Source organism: Melanostigma gelatinosum (genome assembly GCF_949748355.1).
Source record: "Melanostigma gelatinosum genome assembly, chromosome: 14".
Lineage (NCBI taxonomy): Eukaryota > Metazoa > Chordata > Actinopteri > Perciformes > Zoarcidae > Melanostigma > Melanostigma gelatinosum.
In genome coordinates this window covers 7,690,461-7,718,207 of record NC_136647.1, presented here as the reverse complement: position 1 = coordinate 7,718,207, position 27,747 = coordinate 7,690,461, and the positions used below count along the sequence as shown (strand labels likewise).

At 45.0% G+C, this 27,747-nt stretch overlaps 1 protein-coding gene across 2 annotated transcripts; it reads left to right on the top strand.

Annotated features, from left to right (window-relative positions):
* The first annotated feature begins 1,598 nt into the window (after positions 1-1,598).
* shroom1 (shroom family member 1) lies at positions 1,599-27,747 on the top strand. Of its 2 annotated transcripts, none has more exons than XM_079284001.1 (9): positions 1,599-1,673; positions 16,993-19,906; positions 19,999-20,185; positions 20,410-20,462; positions 20,894-21,547; positions 21,788-22,372; positions 22,736-22,844; positions 23,311-23,583; positions 24,893-27,747. In XM_079284001.1, the coding sequence occupies exons 2-9, from the start codon at positions 17,154-17,156 to the stop codon at positions 25,145-25,147; spliced, it is 4,869 nt and encodes a 1,622-aa protein (XP_079140127.1). In that variant the 5' UTR covers positions 1,599-1,673; positions 16,993-17,153; the 3' UTR covers positions 25,148-27,747. The 2 variants fall into 2 exon arrangements, with proteins under 2 accessions (XP_079140127.1, XP_079140126.1); XM_079284000.1 differs by having other exon boundaries at positions 21,785-22,372.

The window sequence follows — 27,747 nt, the reverse complement described above, 5'->3', positions numbered from 1 at the left end:
TTCAGGTTGAGGTCTGAATCCGTAACTACACCTAGATTTCTGGCTTGGTTTGTGGGTTTTAACATCAGTGATTGAAGCTGAGCGGTGATTTTCAATTGTTCGTCATTGGTACCAAAAACAATTACTTCTGTTTTATCTTTGTTTAATTGAAGAAAATTCTGGCACATCCAGTTGTTGATTTGTTCAATGCAGTTACCCAGCCCTTGTATGGGATTATAGTCCCCTGGTGACATAGTTATGTAGATTTGTGTGTCGTCTGCATAATTATGATAACACACTTTGTTGTTTTCCATAATCTGAGCTAGTGGAAGCATGTAGATGTTGAACAGAAGAGGCCCCAGTATTGAACCTTGGGGGTTAGGACCACATGTCATTTTAGTCAGCTCTGATGTGTAATCAGCTACAGACAAAGTATTCTCGGTCCTTCAAGTAGGATTCAAACCAGTTAAGTGCTGTGCCAGAGAGTCCCACCCAGATGTTTAGTCTTTCTAGGAGTATTACATTCAGTCACATATTAGACGCCATTACACTTTTCCTCTCGCGCACCCCCTAGAGGCACCACACTTTGGGAATCCCTGCAGTAGATGGCTTTATGGTCTGATTGATGGTTTTAAAATGAAGAAAAATGTACATTACAGGGCAAGTAAAATAAAACAAACTGGATCAAAGTCATATCTGTCTTTTTGCCACTATATTAACACTTCTCTCATAACATTATTTTGTACATATGTGACTTAATGTAATTGGAACTAATTGTAAACCTGCACTAAATATAAAATATATAATATAGGCTCCCTAAAAGCATCCGTTTCAATATGTGACATTCAATAGCAACAACAAATATTTTCTTGCAGGATAAAATAAGAGTATATTGGTGGTGACTTAGAAGATGTTCATATTTAGTTCTTAGCCACCCAAACAAAGCAGCCTCAGTTGTGTTTATTGTAACAAGAAATATATGGTGTTTGGTTAATCTTTCTGTGCATGAAACAAAGCTATTCAAAGTAGTTTGTATAGCTGTGCATTGCAGAGCCTCTTAGGAATGATTAGCTCCTTCCAATCCACATTGCGCTGACCTGAGAACATTAACTCTTATGGAGACTGATGCTTTCTTTTTTCTCTATTTATTTTGCCTTGACAGTTTTTACTCATTTGAAAGATTAGTATTTTCCTTTACAGCATGAATATTTAATTAGTTAAATAATTCACTTACACCACATGGCTTTCAGTGAGTTTAGTAGCCTAATGTCACTGCTCTGGTTAAGCTCCTGCCTCTTTCCAGTGAGCTACAGAACATCAAAACAATACGGAGAAATTCCCCTTTTCCACTGCTCCGCCATTGACACAAACGGACCAATAGCGTGTCGTGTAATCCTAAACGTGCCCGCCTCCCGCCGCATCTGATTGGTCAACGTGGTCATCTGTCAACTTTCATCCGCTTCTCCCTCTTCAGGGAATAAGGTGAGGTAACTGCGAGCGATGGAAAAAGGAAAGCTCATTACCGGGGTGTGCGGTGAGGCACGTTAGCCGACTACAACCCAAAAAAAAAAGTGAATCTGTCCGTTAATTTATGATGTTTTTTTTTTTTTTACCGTAATTCACTCGAGGAGAGGAAAAACGCACCCGAGAGAAACGAGGAGTTGAAAGTAGCGGAGTGACCGGGAAGTCAGCAGGTACGTGAAGGGGACTTTGGTAGCAGCAGGTGCATCCAGTATCGCTGTGGCTCTGCAGTTTCGGTTGTCAACTGTCAAACCTGTTGCAGACTATTTCCAGTCAAAACAGATTCATGGGCATCGGTTATCTTTAGTACTTCTTTTAAAAGTTGTACTTCTCGTCAGGAGTAAAATAAAAGCTACAGCTGATCTCAGCTCAGTTCTGTTTGGAGCAAACGCAATTCGTCCTTGTTGGTGTTCCTAGTGGTTGATTCTATTTTTGAAAATAGTAGGCTGTTGCTTCATTTTCATGTTGTAACTTAGTAGGTAAATTGTAAGTTTTGTAATTTTTTTTAAATGTGTTTATTCTCGTGCTGGATGCCTTCTCGGGCTGCAGTTTGTTTTCCTCATATGGGTTTTAGCTATAACGTGACACGTTCAAATGTATCTCAATCGTTTATAATCGATGATATTTTAGAAAGAATATAATTCTCAGTTCACACCTTAAATATGTTTGGATGTTTACAAGCAATTCAATGGGCTCTGGGGAAACAACTAGCAGAGTCATTGATGATGTTGTAGATTATGGTTAGTTGCAGGTTGCAGCCCTGTAATGGATATTGTGAACTGCATTCAAACTGAAACCCAAACTACTGTTATCACCACATTTAATTGCCATTTTCATATAATTTAAACGTTGCACTTAACTTCTGCAATATCAGTTGTTCGACAGCACTGTGAGAACAACACTCTATTGTCCTTCCTTAACCTTACCTCCTCGCCTCAAATTGATACCTGGCCCTGAATTATGCACAGGAGGGCCTTTCTGCCTAATGACTGCACTATGTTTTATTTAAAGTGGGGAACAAAAGGCGCCCGTGGCTGTGGCAGTGTTGCTTAGGGGGGGGGGCGGGGAACCAGACACTGGTGTTTTGTGCTGTGGCTGAAACTGAAGCACTCATGCGGTGCATTTGGTCAGATGGTTGGGAGCAGGAGGAGCACACTGGCCCCTCTGTGCTGCTGCTGGAGGAGGAGGAGGAGGCCCCCCGTTCAGGCCGCTAACCCGGCTCGACTCCGCTGCACCCACACAGTCCGACCTGGACCCTGACGGAGACAGTTTGTGCAGAGGAGACGTGCACGTAGGTGTAATGCATGTGTACGTGCAGAGAACTCATAGAGGGCTGCAAACCGAAAAGCATGCATCCGCCTTCCACACACAGGTGCATCCAACACCTGTTGATCCGGAAGTCATCAGAGGTTGCACTACTCTGAATAGTCGTTGGCTGCGGATGGTTGTACGTACACAGTGCATAATAAGTTGACACAGAGACAAAAACAATCAAACATGTGGCAATGAATACACACATTTGGCTGTCGTTGCAATACACGTGGTTGTATCGTATATGTGATAGCAGGAGGTGGTCTGAGTGTGTTTTGCAGGAAGTTTAAAGAAGAAAGGAAGCCAGAAACAAAAGATGAATGCAAATAGAGTTTCAAAGCCATGGGCCATACATGTAAACCTACTCTGGGCGTTGAAACATGACCTCGTTCTCCGTGTGTCTCTCTTATTCCTTCTCTCTCTCTCGGGTAACAAAACGATGTGCTGCAGAATCAGCAACAAAGTTCAACAAAATAAGAATAAGTTTGACTCATGGAGTCATTTTAGGACATTTCAGGCTCTATGGGGGTTTGGAACTGATGTAATTTGTATTTTTTTTTCCTTTCTTTTTTTTACTTTGTGGGGTTGATTGTTCCTTTAACAGTGGCGAATGAATCTCGGTGTGTGTGGGGTTCTCACTCGGATGTTTACATCCTTTCAGTGACCTGTCACACCTCTACGAGGATGAACTAACTGGTTCGGCTGTGTGAGTGTGAGGTTAGATCAGGTTCAGCAGCAAATAAGGAGGAGTGGAGGCACTCGCCGAAGACATTCTAAAAATGTGTGAACATGTTGCTAAAAGTGATCCAAATGTAATGGTAGGATCATGCAAGGGATACTTTATGTCAGATGTTAAAATAATCATAAAGGAAATTCCTTTATCAAATAGCCTAATGCTGCTGTGATGAAATCATCATCACTCTTTGAAATCTACTGAAGGTGTCAGAGTGAGATAATGGACACGGATGTAGCAGGAAGGTGTCAGACTTGTAAATAAGTTAACAGCTTGTTGGTTTCTTGATGTTTGTCCACGTCCCCGTAATGGAAGTGTGATCTGGTTGTCGTTCCACCTCATCCTTTGTACTATGCATGATGTGAGACTTTCACTGGCATTGCTGGGTTCAGGGAAATAAATGTGTTATTCAATTGTCTCTTTTAACAGTGAAATGATTGACTTAATCAGGCACAAGAGCGCTAACGTGATTTAGATAGATATCAGCTGATGTGATCAAGTACCAGCAGTTGTTTTTTATATGTAATATTTTAAGAACTGAAGATCTAATTCACTCTTACCCCCACTTTACCCCCAAAAAGAGTGAGATTGTGCTTAAAGTAGAGCAACAATGTGAAATCTGACCCGTTATTATCAAGCGTTTAATGTGTAACAAAGGTCGACTGTTCAGGATGACATAGTAGAGATAAGCTCAAGACATTACCTCATGCAGAAGAACCTTTTATATTTTAGAAGTACGGTACGTCATAGCTGTGCTGTAACATGGTCATTAAACTGCAGTTAGCATGGAGGCTAGTGAGCATAAGGAGTGGCATCCAGGTTTGTGAAAGTCATCTTGACGCCGCGCTCTGTTTTGAAACCAGTGACCCTGGAGAGGTCGATAAGACGACCAATGCGCCTTTGAGTGTCATCGTGACAAACAGGTGTTCAGTTACGCTTAGAGCGCATGACATCGTTACAGGAAGGTCTCTTTAATAACCCCACTAACGAGAAATAACCATCTTAGCAAAATGTTAACTTATTTCTTCTTAAAACATAAGTTATGTGATTAAGGTCATCTGAAAAAATAACAATAACTATGAAGGCGGAAGATGTGATTCTCTAACCTCGGAGCGCTGAGGAGGAAGAGGGAGGCCTGCTTAAGACGCCACATACTGGTTAACATGTGTCCCACATGATTAATAAGTAATGGGAGGGAAATCTGTAACGAGCTGGCATGTTGCGAAAGGATTTATGAGGATATAGCTAATCAGGATGAACACTGGAAGTGAGTAAACAGTACTTAAACCACAATTATCACATTGTGTGTTTTTTTTTCTTTTTCTAAATTGGAAATACAACTTGTGACCGTGTTTTTTGTGGTAGTCATAAATATGAAGGTGATGCGGCTCAGTGTAAGAACCTTTGGCGTGACCGACGTATCCGTAATCACTGTAAAGGCTTTCCTCTAAAGTATTATGGCTTTTGTATGGAGGTCACCATCGTGGAGCTTTCAGCACATAGAGAAGCAGACTTTTCCCTCAGGAGTTTGTGAAGAGCAACATCGAGCTCAAAGGAGAGTGAATATTCGACAGAGCTTCTTCAGGTGGCCAGAAATACAACTAATTAAATACTAATGGTGCTCAATGACTGCCGGATGTGTAAACTGGAAGGAAGTTGCTGCAGGTTTAAGTTACTAGTTCCTACCCTGTTACAAGTTGGTTTAATATTTTTGCAGTTATTGGCCTTGAAGGGGAAAACGCCCTCCTGCAATACAAAAGTGTTTTAAGTCACTTATTTGTAGTAAAATAAGAAAAAAAAATGACTCAAACATTCACAGTCCTCCCAGCTCTCTTTCACCACCTTTTGTCCTGTTTCTTCTCCTCCAGAGGGCTTTTTCTTTCTTCTTTCTTTTTTTACCTGGGTAACTGCTCTGCAATTGTGATGAGGTATTCTCCGACGGTCCTTCTTTTGTCAGGGGAACAGAGAGGCCTCTTCAGGTCCCATAGAGCAGATGGACGAGCAGGAGACAAACGGCTGACCGAGGTTATTGTTGACGAATGCGAGACCCCCTGAGGGCGGGCTGGACCGTGTGTGTGGTTATGTGTCTGCCTGGTTATCCAACAGGACCACACCTACACTATTGTGTGGCCCTATAGGACCCATCGGGATGTGCCAGTGTCATATGTCATGTGTGTGAGTAACCTCGTACAGGCAGCTTTTGAACATGTGTCTCACTTCTTTTTCTCTAGCTTTTGGGGGAAATGTAGAGAGACAACAAACAAAACTCTGAAATGTAAACATGGAGTCAGTGAAAGTGCTCTGTTGCAGTTTGTACCACAGAGCGTCACCCCTCATTCTCTGTGTCGGCTTGAGGGTTCATGTGAGCGCTGTACCTCCACAACACGCTGTGTGAACAGGGGCTGCTCACGTTTCACAGCCTCCTGATGAGGAGGTGTGGGTGACGGGAGGTCAGCGAGACTTCAGCCGGCCACGGGCGCAGTGATGTGGCTCTGATATCGTGGGATAAAAGAGTCACTTACAGCTGTCTGACATGACAGGAAGTGGAGGCTTCAGGTCTATTTTTATGTGTGTGTCCAGTCGGAGCTCGAGTGGCTTTGACACCGGGGGTTGTGACTCGGTTATGTTTTCACTCTTAAGTTGCTGAAATAAAACAGCTTAGTGAATAAATATTACTGAGAAGTAGCGTGCCAGTTGATTAGATAAAGGACACTGATTTCAAGTAAGTTAGGTGTGAAATAATGACTCAATAATTGCCACGAGAGAGTATTTTTCACTTCTTTGCATCACGATCAATACTTCCTCAGGCACATCTGACGACCACACCAGGCTTTTCTTCCTCCCGGGTTACAGAGTCCAGAGTGTGTGCAGAGTTTTCTGGTGAGTTTTAATCTCTGTGTAATTTATTTTACAGCCTTAACCCCCTCCCTCCTCTAATACGCCTCTCATCCCTCGCTCTGAGGTAGGAAACCTGCCCTGCCAGCAGTAAAAGGAGCCCATTGTGATCAGCTCCCCCAAAATGAACCACGGTGGAAACACAATGGAGATTAGAAATCACTTGACTCCCGAGCGCGACGATCAGTGCTATGAGGCTACTGTATGAGTTTCAAAAGCGGGACAATTAAAGGTGGGCATAAAGTGTTCAGTGTCTGCAGAGGCGCAGGTATGATGGGAGATCTATAGCCTGCGGTCTGTAGGTGGGACTCTAATTATCAGCACATTAGACTCACTTTGTTCTCTCAATCTACTGAGACGGAGGTGGGAGGACCGCAAAATCACAATCCACGCGGGCGACAGCGCTAACAAAGAACAACTGAATCCCGGATGAAACAATAATCTTCTTTTTTATTGTTCCATTATTTTCATGATGTAGCTTTCTGCAGCATGAAGCAAACTTCTCAGCAGGAAAAGCGCTTACCCAGGATTACTGAGTTTGAGAGACTTAGGGGGGAAAAAGGGGGTTGGCTGTGTGCGATCATCAGCTTCAGGGTCTGAACTATGACAACACTGGAGAAGATGAATTCAATGTCAGAAGCTGTTGCTGCTTTAATGACAGAAAGGCTGTAGCAGCACTAGTTTGTGCAGTATGTGCATGGAGAAGCCATTGAAAGCTGAGCTCTTTGCACTCTCAAATATTTAAAGCTGCAGTTTTGTTTTTTCTAGCGTTAAACTGTCCACTAAATCAGATTTATTGAAGGGCTCATTTTACACAAGAATCCCCCGGTAGGCTTCATGTGCAGATTGAGCGAACACGAGAAGCAGGAGAGAGGAAACAAATGATCCAATTTATTGGAAACCTTCCCTTTGTGTGTTTGGGGCCCAACTGAAGGCCTTTTACAGCTATGATGGCTGATGCTTCATTATGTAATAACAGCTGCTGAGGGGTCATCAGCTGTCATTTAAATTCTGTTGTCACTCGAGTTCTTTTGTCCTTTATAGCTTTTGGCTGTTTGTTTTTGGATGCGAGGAAGCCAAAGACACGGTCCGTCTCACACTTTTTAACTGAATTCAAGCAATAAATTGAGCTTTAGCCAACACAGTGCACTTCAGTGAGGATAGTTCATCAGCTCTGCACATACATGAAACAGCTCAGGCCACCAGAAATGGTTCAGCTTTGGCTGAATCAGATACCTTGAGGGATGTGATCAAGCCATCTGCTATTTTGTGTCAAATTGTGCCTCACAAGGTGTTTGCTGTGGTCTGCTCTGGACCAATCAGTTAAACGTGTCTCAGTACCCAAAATGTATTGACAAAAAGTGCTTATTTTGGACAAATAGAGAGCCAAAGTGATCTCTGACCAGTAACAGTGATACGGTGAAAGCAGTAGGTTTCTGTGTGTGTTTTACAGCGATGATTCACGAAGAACTGGACCGGGTAGATAAACGCAAAGTAAATATTTCCTCATGTATTTCATTCAGACTTTAAAATCAGCAGAGAAGATCAGGTGAAACAATTGTGAACATTGAAACGTATCATTTTCCTCTCGGTACTCCACTCACCTGTGTTTTAGACATTAGTGGTAAACAGAGGTGTGAACTGAGGAGGAGACAAAGAGATTAGAGAGGCCAATAAATGACAGGATTTTGAAGAACGGTAAGACGAGACGAAACAATTCTGCATGTAAGGACGCCTGTTACCCACAGGACATCTGTATCTTCACCTGCTTCATTGTGGATCATCACTTCCTCTTGGATTAATGAGCTCAGGATAATTTGCACACTTGTGCAATGGACACGCTTTTTTATGTCCTTTATTTCCCCTGACAGTCGTTCTCAAGTGTTTGCTCAGATATGTTGTTGCAGCCATGTGGGGGGGGGGGAAGTGAATGTGAACCGTTCGCCCTCACACCCCGGCGGCTTCTTTTGCAATTCAAATCTCTGGCGCCACACTGAGCAAACGCTTCCTTGTTGTCCTGTGTCTGGACTGTCCTTTTTCATGCTGCTTAAAGCATCCTGACAGGTATGAAAGGGGAGATCAGAGGCACGTCTAATCACTTTCATCACGCCGTATTAGATCGTTGACGCTGACCTAGTTTCTCACACCTTTTATTCTTACTCATCCTCATATTTCTCTTTTGGTTTTAGGCTGTTTCTCCTTCATCCCCGGACATGATGTCAGAGTGTAACAGTAGGAGCTCCACGCCTTTCCCTCTGACGTCAGTGCAGCATTCATGTGCATGTGAGCCATTAAAATGACCACAAGGCTGAAATGTATTGGTTAGAAATGTTCTGAGACTAGAGGAAGGACCCCGCCTATGCAAACAAGACAAAACGTACAGTCAAAATTAGAGCTGCTCCTAGGTGCTTTTTTGAGGACTGAGGGCTAGCTGTTTCCCCCTGTTTCCACTCTTTATGCTAAGCTAATTGCCTAGCTGTAGCTTCCTATCAGCGTTCAGACATGAGAGGAAACACCTGTGAGGGTGTGCAAGGCGCCTAACAAGCACAGAATGGTACTTTGCTTCATGCTTAAATCCAGCAGGTTTTTTCGGGTAGCTGTCGGGAGTGTATTTACTGTTGGAGACTGGAATGTGTGTGTTTTTTCCCCCCTTTAAACTAGTCCCTGTATAGCTTTCATTATATTCTGTGGTCTAAAATGTCCGTTCATTGGCTGTAATTGCCTCATATTAGAAGGGTCTAGGGGAGCAATAAGGCCGTATACGAGGAATGCTGCAGTCGTGGAGCTCAGCAGGTCATTTAGTACTGTAACCTGACTTTGGCCTCTCCAGGAGGTCGGACGAGTACAGGAGGGGAAAATACACACAGTCCTAATTATGTAGTCTGAAAGGGAAAAGGATAGCGTGTTGATGTGGCGATTTATGATTTGTTTGACTGCAGCAAAATGGGGATGAAGTTCTGTGTGTTTTCCCATGAAAGATGTTGCTGTGCGGCGTCTAAACAAGCCCGAGGCTGTAGACGCAGCACGTCCATCTGTTGGTGCTGAAATGTCTGGAGAAGACGAAGTGAAGTCAGATGAATTCTAAATTGAAGGCGTACTCTGTCACTCAGTGCCATACTGCCATTGCGTAACACTTTTTGGCAATTCACCGCTGGCGCTGAGGCCTCTCTGCAGAAATTGCCGTTGGCGCGTTGCTAATCTGGCACTTGTTCTCTTGCATATTCCCATCACTGCAGGCTTAAATATCTGATGTCATTATGTAATGGGGTATTGGAACTAAAACGATGTCCTTGTGATTTAATATAGCCTCTTGATGGGAAATAATCAGGATGCCTTACTGGATGTGACGTCCAGGCCTCGTTTTAGAGACAAATCCAGCGCTCCATTTTCTGATAAATGGAGCATTTGCAAGCTGCTGAAAGTCAGATTCTTTGATTTGCATGTTTAGTTTTCCATCGTTGATCTGAGAGCCCTGTACTGAATACAACAACCTGTTTGCTGTACCTAGCTGTTTATCAGGCACATTCCTTTCAGTGGGCCAAACAACCAAACCAGTGATAAGGCACAGCGGGTCAGAGTGCCACGCCGCCATAAAGCGCCAGGTGTTTGACCTGCTGATCGATGTTGTCCCCGTGCTTACCTAATACCGACAGTGGATGGTTTTATTGTAGGTTTTTATATTGTTAGTTCTTTAAAGTTGTCTGGCAGACATGCTGAGTCTCACCGTCTGTCACTTTCTCCTCTATATCGAGTGCTCTTTGAGGCACTATGGTGCTTTGTGCTAAATAATAATAACTCACTCTTCTTCAAGACGCAACTTTCAAGCAAATTGTCTTTGTATTGATTTATTGTTCCAGGTCTGTGGTAAACAACTAGATCCTCAAAGCTCAGCAGAACACAAGTCACTGTATTCAAAAGTGTGAAAAACAAGAAAGAACCAGCACATACTGTACCGGCCTTTATGCCACACCGTTGTTTTTCCATAAGGTTTGATAAGTCCATGAACAGCTTTTGCCACGGATTTTACAAGCATTAATACAGAAGTAACAATAAATACTTGGAAAATGTACACACATAGCGGCTTCCACAAGGACTTCATTGTTCCTTACTCTGTGTTCGGACTTATTTGCTAAGCGACATTTCATGAAACATAAAACTGATGCCCCATGTGTGCTCTCATTAATTTGTCTTGATACTGTCTTTCCTCGAACCAGTATTTGATCTGATATTAGCATCTGTGTCAGTGATTCAGTGGTGAGTGTATCACAGACTCTCAGCAATGAGATAGAAGCCACTGTGAGATGAATGATTGAGATAAATTCAGCCAATCTGAGCCTCAGCTACAGGAGACACGTGGGACCCAAGAACAATCGATGTATTTTCTTTTCTTCCTAAGGATAATGTTTTCCCGCAATGATGGAGTCATTGAGGCTTTTCCCACCTTTTGAACAGGAAGTGGGTCGTTTGCTATTGTGTGTTTCTCTTCCTGTGGTGTTTGTCCTCAGCTTCCCGCCCTCTTTTCTCGCTGTGGCTCCCTCGTTGTTGTTGGTGGCATCACACCTTTGCGCTGAATAAGGAAATCTTTTTGCTTTGAAGAGATGTGATTAGCCGCTGTTCTTGGTTTAAGCCAGTGAAACATGAGCACGAATGAATGTTATTTCTTCTTAAAGGTGCAAGACACATGTTTTATTTCATCTCTAAAACGTGGCACATTGACAGAGTTCAGCTTGGTGTTCCCGGTAACGCGTTCGCTTCCATAAACGTCCTTTTTTTATAATCATTCCACATCCGACTTTGACCCTGAACAGTATGTTCTCAGATTTTAACACACATACCAAAGCCTGGAAACTATACACCGCAGTAATGGGTGAATTTGCATGCCCCATTTTTAGACCCAACGCACCTACACTCAAACAAACCTCCTACCGCCTGCAGCCTCGTACTATTCTAGTGTGGAGGCATTCCTACAGTATCCAGTTCAATTCACCATGACTAGATCATATTGCAGACTCCCCACATGGGTCCTTAATACAAAAGTAATTGTCTTCTCAGAAGCCACTTGCAAGTAATACAAAGTTTATCATTCACAGAGTGTTCGGGTTTAAAGCTCTGTGCTGCCGGGCACGTTGCTGTTCCTGGTTAATGGTTGACGAGGGCGGATACAGAAAGTGTTTTTTTTATAGAGTGGAGAATAATATTAATACACTCTTATCGACCTTGTTGCATAATGTGTGTGTGTGTGTGTGGTAGCAGGGCTGTTAGCAAGTTGCCCTGCCGTCGTCGGTCTATTTATGTGTATGCAACATTTTTGAACAACATGTAATTAAGTAGTCCAAATGTTAATATTGTCAAGTAAGTATTTAGGCCAGATCAAGGCAGGAATGCAGAGCTTATTAGAGTGTGACAGCTTGTCTTGATCAGTTAGAGGTTTTAGACAGCGATGTGAGCACTGCCCGGCAACACACAGCCACGGCCTCTCTCCCCTGCACACTCACAGACATGTCTTTTTGTGTCTGACGCACATGCAGGAGAGATTGCATCGCAGACAACGGTGCACGGCAACACGGCTTTCCCTTTTTTCCCGCTAATGGATGCTTTGCTCCGTCAGTGGTCAACAGCCGGCCACTTCCACCTTTTCAAAAACAGCTTCCTGTCTGTTTCTGTTTGATCGGGGACAATAGGAATGATGTCTTTCAGGTCCTGTGGGAGACTGGAGTCCAGAAGTGAAGCCATAGTGCAGTGTGTGAGGCCTCCTTTATGCATTTAATGCAGAACAGTTTTTAATGACTTCAGATTGGAAGACACCAGCTAACGTTCGGGATGCCTTTCCAGTGGTTACTGTACGTCTCTTCAGCCTATCGGATGCTAATGTCCATCACTGATCAAAAGCACAATTAAGTCCTGCCCTGATGCTACAGACCAGTCTAAAATATCAGTTTTGTTACACTGACAGTAAATGGATTGCAGCCATATATGCAATGACGAATGCATTATTAGTTGTTTCTGAGTTTAAAGTCTTATTCCTCACTGGTGGATGCTTCTGATTGAGAGCACCGGTGCTAACAGTAGTTTTCCATTTAGCTCAGAGGTCCGTCGACCCATCATCATCTTTATCCGCAGACTTAGCACGGCCGGCAGGGCTAACAAGCTTATTGCTGTTGGCTTGTTTGTTGCTTGGCTGGCTACCATGGCATTAGTCACAGTAGTTCCCAAATTTCCCATCCTGCTCGTGTCTTTCCCCTGTTTCTTCTCTCTCACCTTTCATTGTAGTGGTTCTGCTGTGTCTGTTTCGTCCCCCTGTACTTCCTGCTTCTGTGTTCTCCATCCATCTATTTCTGCCTTTGGCTTCTCAGACGCCTGGTAGTCCAGTCTCGTGGCTGCATGGGGAAGGTCACGCTGGAACACATAATCACCAATGAATGACAAAAAAAATAATATCGGAAGGAATTTAACACCCCCCCCATCATCCATCATTCCTCTCTCGCATCACCCTCACTCTGTGTTCTCTCTCTCTCTCTCATTAGTTTTATTAATCCAATCTTTCAAACTTGCCTGACACCTTTCCTGACCTCGTTGGGTTTGTTTTTAAAACACATGGTCTTTAAATTCTTGCGGTTCTTAAGGCAGACTCTCTCCCGCCTCCACCGTGATACAGTACTTAGTTAGCGCAGTTAGCTGGCTGTAAGTAGTCGTGAGCTTATCCTTGTTTACACATCTCTATTTAATGTTGACCCCTTTTATAGAGTGTGGAATGTGACTCAATAAATCCTTTATCTTAAAGCTGAATAGAAACTGGATAAAACAACTTGTATAGCAAGCGTTTTCAGCTTGGGTTTTCTTTAATTTTGCATCTTAAAAAAAGAATATTAAAGCTACAGTCGCACATCACAAAGAAACGTTGCGTTGTCATCAGGTGGAACAGCAGCAGCAGTAAAAGCAACAACAGCACATCGACGCTGCCCTTTGCACCACTTTGTCTGACTCTGTGCCAACAGTAACAACAACTCGGCACAGAGCAGCATGAGCACTGCCAGCCACCGTAGAAAACAATAGAGAGGGCAACTAGGGTCCTTTGTATGACGTGTCATTGAGAGAGCGAGAGTTTGTGTCTCATTGTGTATTCAACATTTTAAAGCTTTTTTAATTCTAAATTTGAGTGAATTTGGTGGTATATGTTCAGATGAGATAGTTGCCACCTCACCTGTATGATGTAATAAAGCCCAGCGCTTATCTATTAAGTGTCATTCTCGTTTTAACTGTCACACTGATTGTATCGTGAACAAGATTTTATTTCTGTAGAAAAATTGAACAGAGGCGATTTCTACACTCAATGCTTCTACAATAAATTCCAGTAATGATGACGATGGTCAGTCTTAGTCGTGAGTATTAGAGATTTCTGCAGCAGGTTGATGGTTAGCTGTGTAATTTCTTCACGACTGCCATTAACTGGGTTTTAAATGGGATTTAAAGAATAGAAGAATACAGACGAATAGTAACCATGAATAAGACAGAGAATGAGGGTAATGGTGGGGGATAGTTAGTCTTTGTGACAGTTTTTTTTCTTCTTCTTGGGTGGAGGCTGGGAGGTCACCCATCCACCCACCACTATACCCCCTCCCCTCCTCCGTCCTCCCTCCTGCCTTGGCTAGTCTCCATGTGCCGGGCTCAGGGCCTTGGGAATGAATGGCGCCCGGCCTCTGCTCCGTCTTTGAAGCCAGCCAGGAATGCGAGGCCTCTCTTTTTTTTCTTTTTCCTTCCTCCCCTCGCTCTCTCTCTGTTGTTCAGGCGGCCGGCAGCACTAGCAGCTATCTGCGGCAGTGAAATATTCCCTCCGCTGCGCTCATTGTGCATCGCAGAGCCGGACGTCATCGGCTGGCCAATCAGTGGCTCCCGCTAGGCAGCTTCGGGTCTCGGTGGGGGGAGAAGGGGACTCGCTAGAAGTCCTTCTCTCTAATGTCTAGCTCTCCTGGTTACTTGGTCTGGTCCCTCTTTTAGAGAGAAGAAAGATGTTCTGAAAAGAACAAAACGTGGATCATTCAGCAAATCCTTATTTAAGTTGTAACTTAGGACACTTTTCTTCCTCAGATGGAAATCAGGAAGGTCAGTGACTTCGACTCAAAGTTTGTGTGAGTTTTTCTTTCTTTCTTGCTAACGGTGCTCTCTGAACTTTACACACTTCCATTATTCACACCAGTCTGCAAGTGGTTCATCTCTGAGCGGCTTGGTAGCCTTCTGCCTCGCTGCTGTGACTGTTGATCCAGCCTTCCAACTTGTGTTCAACTCTCCGGCTGTCATTGTTCACTTCTCTTGTCTGCTGTTGTTGTGGTTTGCGTGTGAGGGTATTTGTCTGGGCCGGAGCTGACCCCCCCCCTCCTCCTCTCTGTACATTTTGTCGCTGCCTGTCTCCTCCATCACTTCCACTTGAGCGCTCCCTCTCTTTTTGCAGAGGGAAGAGGGCTGGAAACCCCACACACTCGCAGACACACACACACACACACACACACACACACACACACACACACACACACACACACACACACACACACACACACACCACAGATCAGTGTTCATAAACATGGAATCCCCCCTTAACACTGTAGTTTGAACGGTTCTTGGGAGGTGGGTTCTGTGTGTATGCAAAACGACCAGCTAGGATCATCTCTGATTTGGGGTTTTCAGCTCGGCAACCAGACATGACAATACTGGGAAAATGTTGCTCATTTGAACTGATTATAAAGGAGTTTTGAGTTGTTAATCTAAGTTCGTGAGTGGCCATTTACGTCAGGATTTTTATATTTGTTGGCTCGAATAACTTCGTCAACAACATTTATTGCTCTTCCGTCAATGCTGAGGCCCGACTCTCATCCTGCAGCGTCAGAGTTGATTAGCTGGTTGTTTTATTGGCAGCATTGATCTTTGTGTACATGACAGGGTTTTATGGAAAGGCGTGCATGTCATGGGAGAGAGAAGACTCCATCTATGCTATCATTAGTCCACCATAAAACATAAACACATCATTACCTTACAGGGGCTGGTTTCTGGACTGAGGATGAGTTTTCGGACAGCTTATGACGGCAGCAGGGTTCTGTTCTGTACGTTTTTAACTGTACTTCAACAGTAAATAGGGAAACTTGGGGAAAAAAAGTACTCTGAGTATGAAGAAGCCCACCATAGACTGAAATTAAGAATGAACTTTATTGGTTTCAGGCAATTAAAAGATGAATCCCAGTCAAAACAAATGGCCTGTAGATTGAGTGCTGCAGAAGCCTCCGATTGAGGCCCAAAGACTGTTGATTAATCTTGCCCAACTCGTTACATTTTAGGTGATTATTTGTCTCGAAATAAAAGCATATGTTTCTGTCCCAAGAACAATGAGGGTAAAAGGTAGAAAAGTCTTCACGGGTCTCAGTTCTGCATAACAAGGCATTATACATCCATCACATGACTAATCCTCCCAGATTTCTGTAGCTCCATATGGAATTCTTGACATATTTCCATACGTGTGCTGCAACATGCACCGCCAACCTCAAGGTAGTTAATTAGGGGCCAGACTCCTTCGACAGGTGGCTAACTGTTCTGACCCACTAAACCAAGCTGCAGTAAACCGTGTAAGCTGTGAAACGTAAAAATAAGCAGAGTATCGTCTGAGAAAATGGTTGTACTCTTCTCGGTAAAAAAAACAACTGGAGGTGTATGATTTGTCTTTGCAATTCATAACAGGTGGAGCATAATCTTTCACGAAAGGAATTTGACCTAGAAATGCCAGGCAAAGATTTTTCTGTGGTGACTAACTGTTTTCTGGGATCTTTATAGTGTTTGAGCAGAAAGCTGCTATTTTTGCAGGGTAGCTGATGGAGAATTCGCATACAGCGAAGATGAGGTATGAAGGTGTTTATTCTTTCATATGGGTATGTAGCTGTGTCTGGCGTTAACATGGTGGACATGCCAAGTTGACAATCTAACACAAACATGTGTGTCTGTGTAAAGTTGTCATGCCGTTGCAAAGCAGCTATGCAATGGTACGTGATATGTTATGATTATCGGTCCGTCACTGTTTTTTGTTTTTTTTGTCATGGCTGTTTGAACACACATTTTGTCTAACCTTTACAGATCCGAGCAGTCATTTCCCACGACAAGAGTGTGAAGATTTGATGTTGATCACAAATTTGTTCTGTGTTTGTTGTGGTGGAAAGTTTTTTTTTTGAACCTCTCTGTGAGAAATAATCACGATGGAACTTCTTAAAGTATTAAAAACATATTTAATGAACAGACACTTCAATCAAAATTCAGCTGAATGGATCGAGCTCTTTCCCCACGAATGGTTCGGAGGTCTAACAACAATAAAAAAGCAAAACAGAGTATATATGCGCGTTATCTCGTCTCCTCTCCCTTCACCCTCGCAGATGTTGTTGGCCGCTGTAGCCACCAAGGCCAGGTTCCCAGCCTTTTCGTGGGAAGCGGGTTAGGCTGGTATATGCAGGTTTAAGTGAGACAAGTTATAACTAAAATAACCATATGATAAATTTTCACCACATTTGTGTTTCCTCCCCCAGGAGCTACTGAGCAGTCCGTTTCAAGAGACTTCAAGAGGAAGGAAAATGACCTAAATAGCGACAAGCGTGACGGACAACCTGATGCAAATGCATTGGTGGTAATTTCCCCAGTTTCAGCCACAAGGAAGACACATGCATCACCGCACCTACACGTACATCGCATGTACAAACCCTGCCCTTCCCTTCCTGCCAATCTGCCCCAGTCCTCCATGGATTCCTACAACTTACACTTTGAGAGAATGAGCAACGTGGACCTGCATCCTCTGAGCCTGCCCGTCAGCCGGCTCTCCCCAGCCAAGTCCAACAGCAGCATTGCCGACCAACTCGCCCACCACCAACACGGCAAAGGAGACTCCGCATACAGCTCCTTCTCTGGCGGGTCAACTGCCCCGGACTACCCCTCTCCTTTTCTCCCAGACGACCTCCAGTCCAGCTCCTTCAGCCACTATGCTGACCTTAAGTATGTGAAATCCATTTACCATCCGACCCAGGTCCTGCAGTCTGACTCAAAGACCATGGACCAGCTCTATCGCTCTGTGGAAGCGATCTCACAGCAGTATCGCAACAATACCAGCACCAATGTAAACCACCACAACCAAAACGGCTATGACAGTCTCTATACCAACAACAAAGCTCTCTCTAAAAAAGAGGGGCCTTTGGGGGCTCCATCCCCAGGTGCTTACCCTCCACTCCGTCCTCCTCCAGTCCCAGCACGCCTGGATAGTTTTATAGCCATAAAAAACTTGGAAAACAGCAGGGTCCACCATCAAGGTACTGGGGTTCAACCCCAGCAGCCACAGCCTCAAAAACAGCCCAAACCCCACAACCGACTCCATCCACAGCCCCATGGTCTGAATAACCCAAAACCTGAGACGGCTAACCCAGACACGGGTAAATCAAGCTTAACTTCTGACCCAGTCTACTCAGTTTGGAGAGGCTCTCAACAGCAACAGCCGCAGGCCCAGCAGCCACCAAGCTACCGCCCCCGCCTCCAGGCTCACGATCAGACCAGGGCACCGTTGAACCCAGAATACATTTTCATCACGGATAGCAAAGCGGCCTCTGAGCAACAGAAGTCAGCAAACATCCTCGGCCGATCACCTCCCCGAGGCACGAGTCAGCCCGAGCACCTGAAAGTCAGACAGCCCTCAAGCAGCGGTGGGTGTAATGGAGACCATCCCAACAAGTCCAGTGGTAGCAGTAGCCATTTTGAGAGTCAACGCAAAAGGGCGGACTCGGCTCATGTTTGGCTTGGTTCAGAGCCAACTCGAGCTGCCAGCCCATGGAATGCTGGTCAGAGTTTAATCAACAGCAGCATCCAGCACAAGGGTCAGTTCTACTTTGTCACAGGAGTGTGTAAGTCTGAATCCGGATCGAGGACGCACTCTGCATCTGTGTGTGGGTCTGAGTCTGGGAGCGAGAGCTCCACCGTGTTGGAGACACACCGGCTAAGAGAAAAAGAAAGAAGCCACAGCACAATGGATCATTTGTTTCGACCGCTCCAAGAGAGCTCTCGCTCGTCCAGCGGTGTAATTCCAGATGAGACAGAGACCTTCAGTTCCCAGAGCATGGACCTTTCCTCCAGAAGCCCGGATCAGGAGAACCACAGACTGTCCTACATCTCGACGCAGTCCTCTCGAAGCTTCGAGGCCTTAGAAGAAATCGACACGATTCAGAGTCGAGATATCGGGCGCCACACTGCCAACAACCCTATATTCTACTGTGGACCTGACAGAAACTGTCCACCGCATTCAACCAAACAGACGAAGGAGGTCACCCCGCTGATAAACAACGAACAGCCCAACTACCACAAGAGAGAGGAGCAGGCAAAGAGAGGGAAATGGCAGCCATTGATGGATGTAGCCAGCGAGAGGATAAACAAAGAAACAACCCCGCTTCTGTACCACCTCACTGGAGCCAGCAGGGCAGCGTTACGGCCTAAAAAGGACGCTGATATCAGCATAAAAGGCCATGAAGCAGTCCCAAACAGAATAGGTCATGAAGACGTGGCTGTTGAAGATAAGGAGAGAGCTCCGAAAAGCGACACAGGCAGCAAAGATAGAGGGGAAGTTATCTCCATTGCCTGCAACACTCTGGATGACTCATTTAAAAAGTACTACAAAGAGAAGCTGAAGGACGCCCAGTCGAAGGTCCTATGGGAGACGTCGTTTAAAAGGAGGGACCTGCAGCTGTCATGGCCACACCGAATCAGGCCAAAACCCGAGCTGAGGCCCACCGTGATTCACGCTTTCTCCCCATCACAGGACTCTGAGACTTCCACAGACACACTCACTCCCTCTGTGACCTCTGAGGAGACAGAGAGGGGGAGCATAAAAGAAGAAGTTGGGGAGAGTCTGGAGGAGAGGGACAAAGAGGCTGAAAAGGACAACGGGAGACCGGCGAATGTGGCCCAGCCCCAGGTAGCACGCATCGGAGGGAGGAAGCGACTGACACAAGAGCAGAAGAAGATGTGCTTCTCTGAACCAGAGAAACTCAACCAGCTCGGCGGCGGCGCCCCCATCCACTCTGCATGCTCCTTTGGCAACGAAAGCGATGGAGAGGAATGCTGGCAGGACGGAGAGCAGGGACTGGTCGCAGCACGGACGAGGATGTTTGAGACAAGAGGCAGAGCCCTTTCGGCCCCTAGCGCTTCAAAGACAAACTTAAAACATCTGCAACAGAAGGCCCTGGTGGCGTACATGGAGCGTAAGACGGGCCAGAAAGTGGCCGAGCCACAGCAACCGGCGCCGCAGACACCATCTCCATCCAGACAGCGGCATTCTCTGGGGGAGAAACCCTTCGATTGGGTTCCCAGGCCTCGATCAGGAAATCATGAAGGCAAAAACACCAAGAAGAAACTCCCCAGACCTCATTCTGCGGGCCGCATCCTTGACTCCTCCACCAGCTCCATCAGGTACGAAAGCGAAGCAGAGCCAGAGAGCAAGATGCTTTTTGTTGTATGGATCAAATCATCTAAAATTGTATTTCAAATTCTCACGAAAACAGGTATGCCCAGTTCTTCTCCGCTCAGTCTTGTTCAGGCCAGTACGCTGGCCAGTTCAATAAACCCAGATGGAGGGAGAGCCAAGGTCCAGCTCAGGGGAAGTCTGCCTCAGCAGAGAGTCTCTTGGACCAGCCAGAACCACCTAGTTTCTTCAGGATCAGATCCACATCCACACCACATGCATTTCAGGTAAGTCTGTTCAGATTGAGACGATTAAAAATATAAGACTTTATAAGACTTCATATGAATATATGTTACTTTAAAGTCAGTGTCTGATAAGCTCTCCATCACAAATATATACAATGAAATTACCATTAGAACAATCTTTGCTATTGAATTCAGAAGAATTTAAGTGTCTACAGATTCAAGTGTCATTCATGCGTTGCCTTTTGTCTTTTCTTCTGCGTCTGTAGGCACTCGACTACGAGGAGGATCCATTACCAGCTGATGCTATGGAAACCTGGAGGTATGTACCAGCACTGCAGACAAAGTGGGACATTTTCAGTGGTTTTAGGTCAGGAGAGTATTAGGTCAGTGAGTACAAATCCTCCCCACTTGATTCATTGTGGCACTGAAAAGTCAACGCCCACCTGCTCCAGCAAAGCAGCATTCCTTTTAAAAGATTAATGCATCGGCTGTAAAAGAAGAATCATCGACTCGACCATTTTCAAGGAGTTTCTCAGAACTACATTATGAGTTGTAGGAACATCAAATTGTTATTCTAAAACTTTGCCGAGCGTGTGTATGATTCATTTGTATTTGCCTTTAAAGAAGTTGCAAATGAAAATTGTGAAAAGTGTTGCTTTTAGCAGTTTTTGTTTTCATTAACAATTCTATTATTGTTTGTATAAATTGATGGCTTTAGTTTCACATTTAAACACTGATTGTCGATGTCAGTCCCCAGACGAATGCCACTGAGGACTCCTTAACAAAGCCAGCTGCTGAGGTCCAGCAGCGTGTCCGCGTGGTTGCACAGAGGGGGAAGTCCATGGAAGAGCTCGGGGCATCAAAGTTAACGAGACCATCAGCCTTGAGTAAAAGTTCTGAGCAGCTGGATCAACTGTGGAGGGATTCGACTCGACCAGTAGGACCGGACGGAGACAAGAGAGGTGTTCCGTTCTTTGCGGAAGTCAGAGAAGCCCAGGGGCCGGACCGAGGGAGGAAGAAACAAAATGTAACGGAGCAAGCGGGCAAAGAACCAGAGATAGTTGGTCAGACGAGCACCCAGGGACAGACACAAAACCAAGCCCAGAAAAGGTCTCTGTTGAAGGAGAACTCAGAACCAGGCGAGGATGCCACAGTAGGAACAAAGAATCCAAGTAGATCCACCTCCCCGGCCTCCTGCTACTCTTCCCGGGCCAGGGTTCACTCTGGATCGCCTGGTTCTCACGGCCCGGTCACAGACGAGTTCAGGTCCAGTACACCGCCCAGCGAGACTACATCTGACCCACCTTCCCCCAGATGTCTAGAGACCAGTGAAAGGGAGATCAAATCCACCACGTCCACCCCCACCCAGACAAAGCTTCCTTGTGAAAACACACCTAGCTCCGGGTGAGATTAGACTCAACGTCAATGCAGCATTTGTTTCCTCCAGTTAATTGATTTGACTTTTTTGCTACTTTTCTTCTGTTACAACTTCCTGACATGCATTGCATTGTCATCATTTGAATATATCACCATTAAGCTCACTAAACTAAAACAAACTCAAGGCATGAGGTAGTTTTTCTGATTCTGCTTATTTGATTTTGGCCAGGCGTGATTCTTAACCATAATTTGTTTGACTTCCAGCAGAGTCAGCACTTCTCTGTCTGGGACTGGATCAGAGCGAGAGCAGTCAGTGGATGAACCAAGCAACGTCGCCCGACAGCCTGATTCAAACCACGAAGTGGCTTTGAGCTGCGGCGTCACCACCGATCCGTCACTGTGGATCCTCCGTCCAGAGGAAGAGATCAAAGAGGAAGTCCAGACTTCACCGCTGACGGACGTTTTTGACGACGAGTCCTACAGCGTGGCCCCTCCAACGCAGACAAGTGAAACCTCTGTGTCCTCCTGCACCTCCGTCTCCGACACAGACATCAGTCAGCAGGCGGAGGCGAAGGAAAATCCCAAAACGGAAGATGAGAAGTCGGGGGAAACCCGGGAGATAGAGGAGAGGGGAAGACCGGAGGCAGAGACGGAGAGGCCCGCTGAGAGACCTCAGTGGGAGGAGCTGGTGGAAGCGGCGGTCAAGGCCGACCAATCGCTGGCCAGAGTGCTCTACCCACTGGCCAATCGTAAGACGGCACTGATGCTGATGGAGCAGCTGCTGTCAGAGGACACGCTGCTGATGGAGGAGCACTACAAGAAGAAACAGGAGCAGAAAGGAGCTGCAGAAAGGTAAACGTTAATGTCCTGGAACACAACAGTTAGATTCAACCCACCTCTGGTAGTCATAAATACATTCCCAGTAGTTTCCATTGGGAGCATTTTACTGCTGTTAGAGAGCACAGCCCTGAGAATAATTGTTGTGAAATTATGAACAAGATAAGAGAAATTACAAATGAATTGGCATAGAAATGTAACTTGCCCTGCTTCATAAATTCCCCATTCTTTCAGGTGACTGTAAGTGTAAACGCTTTTTTTTCAGTTTTGTAATATGTGAATAGGAGTGGAGTGTGTTACCTGTAAAGACACTATAAGTGGCACATTAACAGGGTGCAAAAGAGCAAGCTTGACCAAAACACACGTTTCTTCTTCTAGCGCTGAAATGGTGGCAGCGGCCGAACCATCGCCTTGTCCTTCCGCTCCCGACGGCCTTAAACCTCAGTGTGCAGACCTGCAGAGCAAAGCTGACTTCACTGAGAAGAAGGTAATTATTCATCTGTGCAAAATAGTGGATGGTCAATATGTCTCTAAAACAGTCAGAGATTTGCTGCATGTACATTACAAATGCCAAGAAAGCAGACAGGACGGAAGGACTTTTAACCACAACCATTAACTCTGTGGTGATTTCAGATAGAAACCATGTGGTTGCTATTTGGACTGAAGTGGACTCCTTTCAGCCTGAGATCGTGTGTGTTTCTTATCACATGACGTACTGTCTGCCTCTTATCAGTATCTCCCACTTGCCTAATGTTTAGCTTAGCAGATAGCCTCCCCCTCTTCCTGACTGGCTCACACATTCACTCTTGAAACAGGATCCTTTTATTCTACAGTAGATATGAAATATTTAGTTTTTTTAAGAATTGTTTATCCACTTATTTTCCACTAGGCCCTTTTCCACCATGTGTATCTAAAATCTCTGACACATCTCCTCCTCTGCTTGACATCAACAGCGTCTGTTAGCATCGTACATCAACGAGCGTCTACGTTCGCTGGAAGAGACGCGGGACGCCCTCCAGACAGAGATTCAGCAGAACGTGGCCCACGGAGAGGCCCTGGAGGTGCTGGTCCGGGACCGCTGTCTGCCTGTGGAGCTGGAGAGGTACAACCTGTTCATAGGAGACCTGGAGAGGGTGGTCAGCCTGCTGCTGTGCCTCTCTGCTCGGCTGGCCAGGGTGCAGAACGCCCTCAGCACCGTGGACCAACACACAGATGCCGAGGAGAAGGTGAGGAACACAAACCTTTGCGGGGGGGGGTTCATCCTCCTTCTTTGGAGATCAGTGGGTTCACAAATGAAGGTTTTGTGGGTCCCTTTCTTCCAGACAGCCTTTGTTTGTCATGCATGTCTGTAGGCTATGATACAAGGCTTGCAAAAGCTTGCCCTGCATGAGTGATTCGTTAGTTTGTTCCTTCATTTATTTGTCAAAGTTGCGTAACAGTCTGATGGTAATACACTTACCTCTTGCTGCGTTTAAGGTCATTATTTACTGCAAGTCATTTGGAGCTTCTGGTGACAAAGATGACCCCGGGTGTTAGAAGTCTGCTCCCATGGCCTCAGCTATACTCCCGTTCTGTTTACTCTAGAACAGCAAACACATGCCATTTGGAAAACGTTTAAGGGCGACTTTAAAGGGTGCAAGGTTTCTCACCCTGTGGAATTCAAAAAATGTTGTTATCTGTGTTTGATTGCCATTTTTTATTTGTTTTTTGCTTATCGTTGTTTAATTAATCCAAACGCTTTATCAGATGTTCAAAGATTGTGAAATAAAAGCAGTTTGATAGGACTGCTGCTTTTCGATTTGACATACTGAGAAATAAATTTCATCATGCTGCATCTGAGGTAGCGACCATTCATTGGAACACGTTCACTGTCATTAAGGTCTTTAATTCAAACAGCGTGAGTTGCGTCACAGGATCTGACCTGAGCTCTGTGCGCCGCTTTGTTTTCCCTCTGAATATCTGAATATCCCGTTTCATTATGCGCCCCCAGTATTTACGGCATCGATTTGTGTTTGCATGGATGCGTTCGATTTCTAGATTCATCCCTGAAAGGGCGCTTTGTCAGTTTGTCCGTCTGTAACAGCCTGGCTGAACGTGCTGTTATCAGCAACACTAGTATTTACACTGACTCACCGAAACTCCAGCCCGGTTTCGATGACATTATATCTGCCCTGCCCTCTGTTGACGTATGGTAAAACTGCACCTCCTGCCCTGTGGCTGTTTCAAACGTGATCTTGCAATTTCCCCAGCTCTCTGTTACATCGAACAACATATTACACATACAAATATGACCCAAAATATAGTTTTGGACACTTTATTCGTTTTCAGATTTTCTCTCAGCAGTCCTTTTCAAATTCTGTATTTGTTTGACTTTGCTCACAGCAGGATATTTACTGATCCATTTGATGTTATAAGCATGTGTCTAATGCTCTGCAAGGCATGAATTCAACACCAGAATAATGTCAGAATTGAAATGTAACCTTTTAACTATATCAGGTGTAACTCGTGGTCCTCATTCTCTGCCTCTGCACTCAGCAATCTCTGGACAGTCGCCACCGTCTGCTGTGCAAACAGAGGGAGGACGCCCAAGATCTGAAGGACAACCTGGACCGGAGAGAGAACCTGGTCTCCACCTTCCTGTCGCGCCAGCTGTCCGCCGAGCAGCTGCGGGACTACCGGCGCTTCGTCCAGACCAAGGCCTCGCTGCTCATCCGCCACAAGGACCTGGAGGAGAAGCAGAGGCTGGGAGAGGAGCAGCTGGAGGCCCTTTCCAACAGCCTGCATCGGTGAAGGGAGGAGCAACGCAAGCACAGATTGCTCCTTTTCCTCTTTCCTTGACTTGCCTTGGAAGGAGGATGGCTTATTCAAAAAAAAAGAGACCTGTCGAGAGTTTTGGCTGTACACTTTGCACTCTGTTCTGAGTTTCTTTTGTCCTGTAAAGGTTTGTCAGGGCATCTGGGGAACCTGCTGCTGCTCCTCTCTTACTAGGCTACACGTGAGATGAGCAATAAAGACCGTTGAGACTGACGCTTCTTGCCTTTCTGCCATCTAACGAGGGTCACCCGATCTCCGCCCATTGTTCAACGTGTAGCTGAAGACTTTCCCCAATGTGTCGCACATGTTTCCCTTGACTTTGAACAGAGGAATGAGCTGTTTTTTTTCTCTTTTCTGTGTGCCTTGATGTTGGTGTTGCTGTGGAACGTTTTCCAATTAGAGTTGCTGTATGGAAACTTTGCCCTCCCCCCCCCACGTTAGCAATTCAGCAAACTGTCCTTCACTTCTTCAATGAGACGGTAGCGCTACAGCCCTGTATCCGCACCTGTGGAAACCTGTTATAAGCTTTAAGATTGTATCTGGACCTGCGAGAAGGCTTCAGTGGAGCAGCGTAATCGGAGAGCTGTGTCATGTCGCTACAATGTACAATAGATGTAGTCCATTTCATCTCTTTGTTTTGTGAATGTCTTATTTTTTTAATGTTTTTCAAATGAAGGCACTAAAAACCAAAAAGGGTGAATGACAAAAAAAAAAAAAAAGCACTTTGTAATAATACATAAATGCACATTTCTTCAAATCAGATTCAAGTCATTTCAGTTGAAAGCCTTACTCCATCCGTTTGAACTCATTTTAAAGAGGAATGTTGAACTTAGAACAGGAACATGAGCACACCCGGCAACATTACGGACTGTGTTGAAATACCTTTCCAGCTCAATTCATACTTAAGTTCTTAAGTCTCGATGATTTCATGCTGGACCGGTTCCTCATAAGGAGGTGCTAAAGCTCTTTAAAGAGGATTATAAGTACGCAACAATTATATCACTTGAGTATTTTCTCCCGATGTCCCTTCGTCGCAGAGGTTACACGTGATACTTGAAACACTTTTTTTATGAAAGAGGAAAGTCCACAACGTTCACTTCAGGTGTCTTGAACTCGTTTTCTATTCTCTACCTCCACTGTTCAGCCCCCTTTAGACATATGTAACCTTTAAGTTTATTTAAATGTACACGCTAGTTAAACAGCTTTGAATGAAGACAGACTCTTGAATCAAATGACTTTCTCTCTAATTGTGAAAGAATCTCACGGTTTAAGAACTGCATCTGTTAATATTTGGCATTCGTTTTTATAGATGTATTCATTTCTTTGTACTGAATCTTCAGCCAGAGGCATCGGTGATGTGAGCTGTAGCTCTACGCCAGATTGTGTGCAGCGTGCGTGTGTGTGTGTGTGTGTGTGTGTGTGTTTGAAATCTTGAATGTCTTAATGTCATGTGTGTAGAGATTAGTTGTTGAACAGAAAGACAGAACTCCTCTCGGTGTTTGCCGTTTTAAGTTTTCAACAAAACCCATAGGAAGTCATAAAGTGATCAAAATGTTACCGTCCCCATGTTGGCTGTACTGAAACAAACTGATCCAGTGTATGGATTGCTGGTTGTGAATATGATTTATGTTTTCATGACCACAAAGCGGCAGAGCATCGTGAGCAGCCTCTAACCATGAAAAAAAAACAATTTACTCACAAACTCAAATTGTCCCCCCCCACCACCACCAGAGGAAAGGCCCTCACAGAGGAGGAGCAGCACATGGACGGATACTCATTCTAGCTCTTGCTGTGTGCGCATACCAACAAAGAAGTGACAGCTTCCTGAGTCATGTCTCGTTTCTGTCAGTGTTTTGTTGAGGTCGCAGGAAAACGGGCCCGTTTTTGAAGAAGGATTATGTTTGTTCAGCTTGTTTCTCAAATACCGGAGATGTTGTGACATTGATGTGAACAGAATCTGTTTCAAAGCCAAGAGAGAGAGACATATTTCAATGAGTCCAAGCTGCTGGGACGTCAGCAGAGACAGTTCTAAATCCACATGTTCTGCTCTATTTCACGCGTGTGTTTGAGTTGTTCTTTGTGCCTCTTTGGAGTTGTAAATTCCACGCTGTTTGTAATTTTGTGACTAAATTAAGCTCTCCCTCTCCCTCCAGTGTTCCACATTTCTCTTATTTCCCCCACAGTGAACAAGTTGAGGCTACATTAACTACTTACGCAAAGAGTGATTTATGTTTTGTGCTGCTGTAGCAATATTTAAGCTGTGAGAACAGGTCACATTGGATAGTTTTGTCACAATATTTCTCATAAAGCTTTCTTAGTAATTGAGGCTTTCCTGTAACAGTTGCTCTTCATAGAGCTCGTCTCTGCCCTCTGCAGGCGAATCAACGCACTGCTGCTGAGAGTCCCGACAGCGCGGCACCGAGCTGGAACACTGGTGCAACCAACCAAACAATTAGAACCAGCGATTAAATCTGCTTTTGTTGCAAGTGGGATTTTGTGTTATGTAATTGAACTCTGCAATGCACCAAATCTGTTTCACATTAAATACTGTCATGTTTCACCGCAAAACAAGGCAG